Below are 9683 nucleotides of genomic sequence, written 5' to 3'. Positions count from 1 at the left end.
ACTTAATTCATTAATTATTTAAATGGATAGATGAAAATTGCATGTTGTTTGCTCTGCATAATAATGTATATCTATAAATATAATGTATAAAAAACGACAACTTTTAAGGTTGATGTAGAACTTGCAGCAAAAATGAGGCTACGTTTTAAGTTTTAAATGAAATTATAATTTTTAAACAAAATTTAAAGAATTAAAATATTTGAAGCTTTAATAGTTCAATAAGTAATAACAAATATCAATCTTAATTTTTTTTTATATTTTAAACTAAAAAGCTATAAATAGAATAATAGCATAAGGGATAAAATAAAGTAAAAATAATAATAAAACAATTTAAAACTAATCTAAAATATAAAAGTAATTAATTATTAATTTAACTTTAAAATATAAATCTTTCATTTCTTTAATCATGAAACAAATTTTTTTCGCGTACTCGAGTGGAGATTCAAAGCTTGTTCTTGATGGATGCTAGAGGGTTGTCTTGTTGTATGAGGAATCGTAGTTCTCCTTGATTGTACTTAAGTTGTAATTCCTCTTTTCCTAAAAAAACAATGAATTAAATATATAAAATTATTGTATTAAAAATAAAAGAATTTACAGTTATTATTTTTAGTAAGAGATGGTGGATGCTTAAGCCTTAATAATCAGAGGTATCTCAAATATATTACATAAAATTTAACACTTTTAATTTAATATGAATTATTATTTGATATACCTGCATAAATTATTTCACACAACTTATTTATTTTAATCTTAAAAATTAAAGTTTTAATATCTATAATTTTAAATTTTAAATTATAAGCATTTATCAGATGGTTTTAATAAAACCACCGACAAATAAAGACAATTTTAAAAAAGCCATCGACTATTACAAACGACTTTTCATAAATTAATATCAAATAATTTTTGGGGGTTTTTCCTAAATTTACCATTTCATCTTATATTTATAGTAATCTTTTATAAAATTTTATTTTAATCTTTGTACTTTTCATTCCTAATCTTTTATAAAATTTTATTTTAATCTTTGTACTTTTCATTCCTTTTTAATTTAATCTTAAATAAAAAAAATTGAAATAAAATCGCCGATAATTATTGACAATTTTGTCAAAATTGATTTCAGCCGTAAAATTATCCCCATTTTCTTAATTAAATCCCTAAATCTCTAACTTCTACTAACATTCATTTCCCTCAATTTTACTATTAATTCATTAAGTATAGTTATTATTTTTGGTAAGAGATGGTAGATACTTAAGCCTAAATAATCATAGGTATATCAAATATATCTATAAATATTAAAAGTCATAGGAAGTGTGGCAGAAGTTTCAAAAAATCAAGTGGAAGAAGGCCAAGGGACTACCCAAAGTGCCAAACCCACCCTCATCCAATGCGCCATGGCTCCAATCTTCTTGTCCATTTAGCCCCTCCTTCTCACCCTCTCCCAACCAAAAACAAACCCACCTCTTCTTCTTCCTTCCCATCTTTCTCATGGAGGACCAAAGGGAAACTCACGACTTCATGAACGTACAATCCTTCTCTCAACTCCCATTTATCCGTCCCTCGCCTCTTAAAGACAAGGGTATTCGTTTGTTCGGAAAGGAATTCAGCAGCAGCGGTGGTGAGTTGGACTCGGCCGTGGAGGATACATCCAAGGAGAATAATGGAGAAAACAACAGAAGATTCGAGTGCCATTACTGTTGCAGAAACTTTCCGACCTCTCAAGCTTTAGGCGGTCACCAGAACGCACACAAAAGGGAGCGCCAACACGCCAAAGCAGCTCACCTTCACTCGGCAATGGTGCACAGCTCTTTGTCCGACACCCATCATTATGGACTCGTTAATTACAGGCCAGCTTTGAGTTACCCTTCATGGAACACTAGGTTTTATGGCAACCAAACCCCGACCATCAATGGCAGCCCACTGGGACTGTGGAGGATTCCTTCCACGCTTCAAAACAACCCCTCTAATTTCAGTAGGGAACTCTCATCAGCATCGCATCCGTTGCCTTTGATTTCCGGTGGTGTATTGAAGACACCGTCGCAGGTTGTTGCCGGTGGCGTCGGTTCAACTTCCCAGGACCGGTACGTTTATGAGCCGAAGCCGAGATTTCAAGATCATGTGAGTTTGGATCTACGTCTGTAATAATTCAGTACTTAGATTTAAAGCATAAAAATACAATCTTTGTTCTACAAATTGAGGCGATTATATATAATTGCTAGCACACAAATCTTTCCCTAGTTCTTCTTCCTTTTTTCAAAAAAGAAAAAAAATCTTGGATTTTATATGTACAGAAAATGATTTACGAATTCTTCATTAATCTCTTCAAAAGTTTTCAAGATATTCTCTGTCGATTCGTTAAGCTACAAGAGCATGTTACTGTGGCAACCTACTGTGTGTTTCCAGTTTCAGAAACTTTCATATGTGTGAAGATTATTGTTTTGGATTTGGCCAATATTGTATCTGCACACGATGAACATCTCTGTAGATACATTCACGTGTGCCTAAATCTACACGTTGTCCGCGTGAAACAGACATAGAGAGTGATTTAGGGTATGGGTTCTTTTTATTCAACGCCGCAACAAAGAACAGTTTTAACATAATCATATATATATATATATGCTTCTTTTCTCTGCATTAATTCCTTTTTATTCTTGGCAATTTCATATTGGATAGGAAATTTTAATTCTTTGGGGTCTTGATTAGAGATGGATCGAGAGAGTAAAGAGAGTTAATAATTTCGTTTAAATTTTTTTTTATATTTTATGTTAATTTATTTTTATTTTTAAAAAAAATTAAATTCATTTTTTATATAAAATCCTAGATTTATCTTTTATTAATGATAGACGATGGTACATACATATATATGCATGTATGAAGAGAGAAAAAGTGAGAAAACACAATTTTTGTTGTTCATGTTAATGTTTAGTATGTTTGGCTATTAAGCTTAATAATGTCTTATCATAAGAGTTGGGCAGGGGAGCATTCGGCTAAGTTCAATTTGGTTAGTCACTAAAACATGAATTGAATCGTACTTTTGTGGGTTTTAAAATTGAAATCCAAATTGAAATAGGATGACATAAAAGTCATAATTTTTAGTTTAATTAGGTTTTTCGGGTTTTGACTGTTCATTATTTTTCAAACTCAACTTAAAAAAAAAGACAAACTTAAAGCTTAAATCTAGTGAAACTATATAAATTTAAATTTAAATTCAAAATGAATTTGCTTTTGATATTTATTTTTTTAATTTTGTTTGATTTTTGGTTCAAACAATTTCCATACAAAAAAATTGAACCAAATTATTTATTTATTTAAACTGAACCGAAATGGAACCATAAATTGAAAAGCCTCTTAAAATTTAAATTCATATATATTTTAAATATAATTAACTTGGTGCATGTTAGCTGGTCTAACAGTGGGTGAAGACGAAGCAAATTTCCTTTGCTTGTGTGATTTTCTCCACTGATTCTGTGATTGTTATTAGGGGTTTTGTTCGGCTATGACTGGCGAAGCTCTTGCTGACTAGCGAAAACTTTTTGCGGCGAGGATTAATAAGGAATTGGAATTCTTTCCACCTACAGTGATTGAGGGCTCTTATGTAGTGAAGTCGCTGAAAGATGTGTTTGAGGAAGGGATTTTGGACTAGAAACACGCATTAGTTGGGCAATTTATAGGTTCGACTCCAAACTTTAGCTCTATCCAGAAGGTTGTTACACTGTTATGGGGTAAGGCTGCTTCGATCAAGGTAAGTCTTGTTGGGCCAAACCTATTTGGTTTTTCATTCGTTAATTCGATTGCGAGGGACTAGGTTTTAGAAAACGGTCCATGGCATGGACAACATAAACCATCTTCCTTAGAATTAGAAAATGGGAACCTATTCTGAAAGAATTGCAGTTTGATTTGTATCGAATACCTATTTGGATTCACTTATTCAATGTTCCTTTGGAACTATTCTCTAAGAGGGAGCTTAACTATATTGCAAGTGATGTAGGGAAGCCTCTCCATATGGATTCAGTTACAGCTGCTAGGGAAAGACTTGAATATGCTCGAGTATGTGTTGAGATTCCTATTGGGTCTTTAATTCAGGATCATATTGATGTTATCCTGATTGATGAATCAGTGGTAAGAATTAGGGTCTCAGTTCCTTGGATGCCAAGTTCTTGTACTGATTGTGGGCAATTTGGGCATTCAGTGAGATTTTGCCCTCGAGGAAAAACAATCGAGCAAGTCTGGAGAGTCAAAGGGCCTGTGCAGGATGCTAAGCATGATGTTCCTTCTGATAGTGGGGAGACTACAGGCTGTGTTATGGCCACAACCTCTAGCACAACTCTAGATGGGACTAAATCTGGCAAAGAAAACCTTGTTCATGAGATTATGCAAAATGAAAAGGTTAAAGTTAATGGTGCTTCTGTTGAAAATAATTCTGCTGCCAACTCAGTATCAGATGGGTAGGGTTTTTGGAGGGGTTCAAGGAATAAATTTGAAATCCTTAATGCTATTGACCCTGACATTTTATTGGAAATCTCTGCTACTTATTCTGGAAAAAGCAGAGAGGTGCTTCTTTGGGTGTGGCAAAGCTAGTACAGGATCTGAAATTAAAGAAAAAAGAGCATGTCGATAAAGTCAAAAGAATTGGGGAAAGAGGTGGTGTTTCTTCCTCTACTATTGTATCATGCTAATATGTTTTTGGAACATAAAGGGATTTAATAGTCCCCTCAAATAAGGTAAGGTACTGAATTGGGCTATTAGAAGTCATATTAGTATCCTATGTCTCCTAGAAACTAGAGTGAAGGAAATTAAATCCATAGATATCATGTCTAAAAAGTTTGGTGACTCGCAGTATTGTTGTAACTACAATCATGCTGAAAATGGCCGCATCTGGGTCTTTTGGAAAAATAATGTAGACTGCTCTATTAGTTCTACATCTGATCAAAGTATTACTCTTAAGAGTCATTTTGGGGGAACTGAATTCTTTATTATTGCAGTGTATGGTTCGAATAATAGCTCCACTCGCAGACAACTTTGGACTCGGCTTAGCTCTATGGAAGTTTCTATGGGAAATAGGGCTTGGATAATAGTGATGATTTTAATGTTATCTTAAAAGTTGAGGAAATCTCTACTCAAGTTAATTCTGGCACCTTGGCTGACATTTCTGAATTTCAGAGCTGTGTGGAGGAATTGGGGCTGTTTGACCACCCTTACACAGGTCCTTTGTTTACATGGACGAATAAACAACAAGATACATTTCTAGCATGCAAGTAAGACCAGGTTCTTGTCAACCCAAACTGGATTAAAGCATTTCCTACAAATTGAAGAATTTGTAGATTGTCAATCTTGATCTAACTATTGCTGGAAGGAATATTAATGCTGAATTGGAAGCTGAAAAGGAGTTAAAAACCCTTGAGGAGGCTGAGATGCTATTCTACAAGCAAAAAACTAAAGTTGACTGGATTAAGGATGATGACCAAGGCACTCGTTTCTTTAACTCTATGGTTGCAAATAAAAGGAAAAGCAGCATAATTAGAGTCTTATATAACCAAAGTGGTGAAAGACTTGATACTTTCGAAGACATGTCAAATGAAGTGATTAAATTCTTTGTGAATCAGCTGGGGTGGTTGACTCTGAGGTAAAAGGTAGTAATGTCAGCACCATCAAGGATTTGCTTGGATATTTATTGTCAAGTGATGCAGCAGACATCTGATGCAAGGATGTCACTGATGCTGAAATTAAGGAGGCCTTGTGGGGACAAGGGAATAACAAGTTCCCTGGTCCAGATGACTATAATACTTTCTTTTTCAAGAGAGCTTTCTGTAGTAGGAGAGGACTTTTTGGCAGTAATCAGGTACTATTTTGATCACTCTTTTATGATTTCTTCATTCAATGCAATGACTGCTGTGATTGTTCCTAAAATCCCCAATCCAAGATTAGTAAAAGATTTTAGACCCATCTCATACTGCTCTGTTGTTTACAAAACTGTCACTAGAATTTTAGTGGATCGACTTTCTTCTGTCTTTCCTGATATGATATCTATGAACCAAACTACATTTGTGAAAGGGAGATGCATAGTGGACAATACCTTACTAGCTTAGGAACTTGTTAGAGGTTACTCAAGGAAGAATATATCCCCTAGATTTGCTCTTAAGATATATTTACAGAATGCTTTTGACTCCTTAAATTGAGAGTTTATAGATGTGATCTTGCATGCTCTGGGCTACCTGAAAAGTTCATTGGTTGGACATGGGCCTGCTTTGCAAATCCTAGGTACTCTATTACTTTCAATGGTAGTCTTGTTGGATACTTCAGAGGTACTAGAGGTGTGAGGCAAGGTGATCCCCTATTACCTTACATTTTTGTTCTTGCCATGAATGTACTGTCTAACTTCCTGAATATGGTTACTTCAAAAGGGGTCTTTGGTTATCATCCTAAATGCAAGAGGATTGGTCTCACCCATCTTTGATTTGAGGATAACCTGCTCATTTTCTGCAATGGTTCCATAGATTCTGTTATGGGAGTGCAGGCTGTCCTGGATCACTTCTACTCTATGTCAGGGTTGAAGTTGAATGCCAACAAGTATGAGATGTATGCTGCTGGTATTCCTGTTGAGCAGAGCAACATCATCAAGGAAATCACTGTCTTCAATTTGGGTAGCCTCCCAGTCAGATTCCTGGCAGTTCCACTGGTTACCAGAAAATTGGTTGTAAAGGACTATCAAACTCTCACAGAAAAACTTAGGGCAAAGATGAGTTTATGGGCTAATAAGCATCTTAGCTTTGCTGGAAGGGTGCAACTCATTCGTTCTGTTTTACTTAGCATCTAGAACTATTGGTGCAGGAAACTCATACTGCCACATGCAATTATTAGGAAATTCGAGCAGTTATGTTCTCGGTTCTTTTGGAAGGGGTCTGATGTGCCTGCGAAAGACGCAAAAGTTAGTTGGAAGACAATTTTCTTAATGAGATATGAAAGTGGATTAGGGTTACAAGATGTAGGAAGATGGAACAAGTCTTGCATTGTTCAGCTAATCAGGAAGCTTTTGGCTAATGAAGGCTCGCTCTGGGTGGCTTGGATGCACTCCTATGTGATTAGGAATACTGATTTTTGGCATATGGAAACCCCTAAAATGCTAGCTGGAGTTTCAAATACCTGCTGAAAATTAGGCCTGATGTTGCACATCTTTTATTGGGTCAGGTCCGTGATCTTAATGCGAGGCGTGTCTGGGATGATTTGCGCGTTACTACCCCAAGGTATCTTGGCACCACTTGGTCTGGTTCCCTGGGCGCATTCATAAACATAGCATTATAGTATGGATGTCCATACTAAATAGGTTGCCTACTCAGGTAAGGCTCTTGCACATGAGCTTAACCATTGAAACTGATAAATGCTTGCTATGTGGTACTTTGGCAGGGATAAAAGACCACCTATTCTTTGAATGTATATTTGCTCAAGAGCTATGGGGATCCATTCTTGATCTGTTTGGCATTTCCTGTGGAGTTAGTAACTGGGATGGTGAGCGGCTTGAGCTTCTCAATTTTTTAAAGGTAAATCTCTCATTGTGAGACTTCTTAAGCTTGCTTGGAATGGCCATGTGTATGGCATATGGAAGGAGAGAAACAACATATTATTTGGGAATAGAATAAGATCTAAGGAAGACGTGCAGGGAGGCATTAAGCAGACCATTCGAATTAGGCTGGAAGACATGTCTTTCAACATAATAGACTCGTCCAACATTGCCCTCTGTGTAAAATGGGGAATTGCGTAAGCAGGATTTGTTTCACTGTTTTGCTCCACGTGTAATCTGGGTTAGTTTTGATTGCTTTCATAGCTTTGTTAAATGTGTTGTTTATTGACGTTGTATTTTGTAACAGATTTTCTACTTCTTGGGTAATGAAATAGAATTATCCAAAATATAATTAACTTCATATCTTTACAATTTTACAATTTTATACTTTTCATAGTTTTAATATAAACTATTAAATTTAACTTATAAAACAAAATCTTATATCCATATGTATATCAAACTATATTCATGAAGATTGGTGGTGAAACTTACAGTCATAGGACCAAGGCTGCCATCTCCAGCCCTCATCTCTACTCTACAACATCTTTATCTCTACTCTAAAGATGAAACAATAATTTATCTCGAGCACTATCTCTACATTACCACCAACTCTACTTAATTCACAATATTTAACTATTAGTGTGTTTATTTATCTAATTTCAATATATTTTTATCTATCTTGCAATTTAATCTACTTGAATTTATTATATTATGTTTAATTTTTATTTTATTGTGTAGAAATTACAATAAAAAAACATAAAAGATAGAATAAGAGAAAAATAATGTAACAAAGAAAAAGAAAATAACAAAAGAAAGTAAAAAAATAACAAAAACAAAAAATCAGAAAAATAACAAAAAAATATAATATGTAGCACAGTTACAGTGCAACTCCAGATGTAGAGTATCACTGTAGCATATCCACATTCCAACCTTTAAAGTGGAGATGAACTGGAGTTGAAATTCATCTTAAAAGTGGAGATTTTCTCTACTCTAACGATGCGCTGGAGATGGTCGGGAACAAAGGTGGCGACGTAAAGACCACACCCTCATTTATGATTAAAAAGAAAAAAATTAAATAAAACACCAACAACACAATACTTGTATATAAGTGTATGAAATCAGAAACCAATAAATTAATATATACAAAAGAAAATTGTCCTCCGCTTGTTTTAAATTATATGAATCTACCATTTTTTCACAAATGAAAATGTCAAAAAAAGCAATCGTTTATATCAAGTCGATTGTTTTAGATATACATTAATACATTACTTATATAAAATTAATTTTTATAAATATTATTATAATACGATCAGGGATGAATTGACGGAGCATCTTAAAATTTTTAAATTTTTAAATAATTTAATTTTTTAATATTTTTTATTAACATATTTTTTTTATTTTTGAAAAAGTTAGTATTCTATTGAAATTTTAACATAAAATTTTACTTTTATTTCTCAATTAAAATCTTAAAATAAAATCTTACTGCCAGATGAAGATACAATAAATAACTTGTGTCTGCCATCTTCACCTTTCCTTTTTATGTCTGTAGATTTTTACTGAACAAAAACACAGAGTGAAACAATAAAGAATTTAAATATAATATAATATAATATAATAATTCACTGTTTCTACAGTTGCTTTTTTGTCTTCCTTTGTCTTCTTCCTTGCTAGCAAATGTGCGTCCTTCAATAAATTTCTAACAAACTACGCATAAGACAAGGGAAAGAGGAGAAACAAAGACATCCCATTTACTTGAAATTTGTTGTTCTAAGCTTTGCCTCATGTTGTTCTGTTTTCACGTTGGGATTCGTGTTTTGCAAGAGAAAAGTGTGTCTGTCAATTAATTATGCAAAATATTTTGTTCACTAACTTTATTTTGCATATTGTTATTACACGTGTATGTTACCCTATCAGCAGACCAGTTGTAGCTCTTAAGGAAGAATTGCATCTCTTTTAAAAATGGCATCATGACAACAAAAAAAAAAAAAAAACTTAAAATATTTGATTAAATAATTATTTTGATTTATATTCTATTTTTTTTAGAATTTTACCTTTAACGTTTTATTTTGATAAAAAACTACTTCGTGGATATAAATTGTTAGTTAATAAACCATCTAAAATATGAAAATTTTCC

The 9683-nt window shown here is 33.6% G+C and overlaps 1 protein-coding gene across 1 annotated transcript; it reads left to right on the top strand.

Annotated features, from left to right (window-relative positions):
* The first annotated feature begins 1331 nt into the window (after positions 1-1331).
* LOC120214483 (zinc finger protein 8-like) lies at positions 1332-2222 on the top strand. Its single transcript, XM_039212373.1, has one exon. It carries the CDS (start codon positions 1483-1485, stop codon positions 2134-2136), a length of 654 nt encoding a protein of 217 aa, XP_039068304.1. The 5' UTR covers positions 1332-1482; the 3' UTR covers positions 2137-2222.
* The last annotated feature ends 7461 nt before the right edge of the window (positions 2223-9683 follow it).

The sequence above is a fragment of the Hibiscus syriacus genome, unplaced genomic scaffold (assembly GCF_006381635.1).
Source record: "Hibiscus syriacus cultivar Baekdansim isolate YM2019G1 unplaced genomic scaffold, ASM638163v2 tig00110065_pilon, whole genome shotgun sequence".
Taxonomy (NCBI): Eukaryota; Viridiplantae; Streptophyta; class Magnoliopsida; order Malvales; family Malvaceae; genus Hibiscus; species Hibiscus syriacus.
The sequence above is the reverse complement of the archived record's forward strand: the minus strand, read 5'-3'. Positions and strand labels throughout refer to the sequence as shown.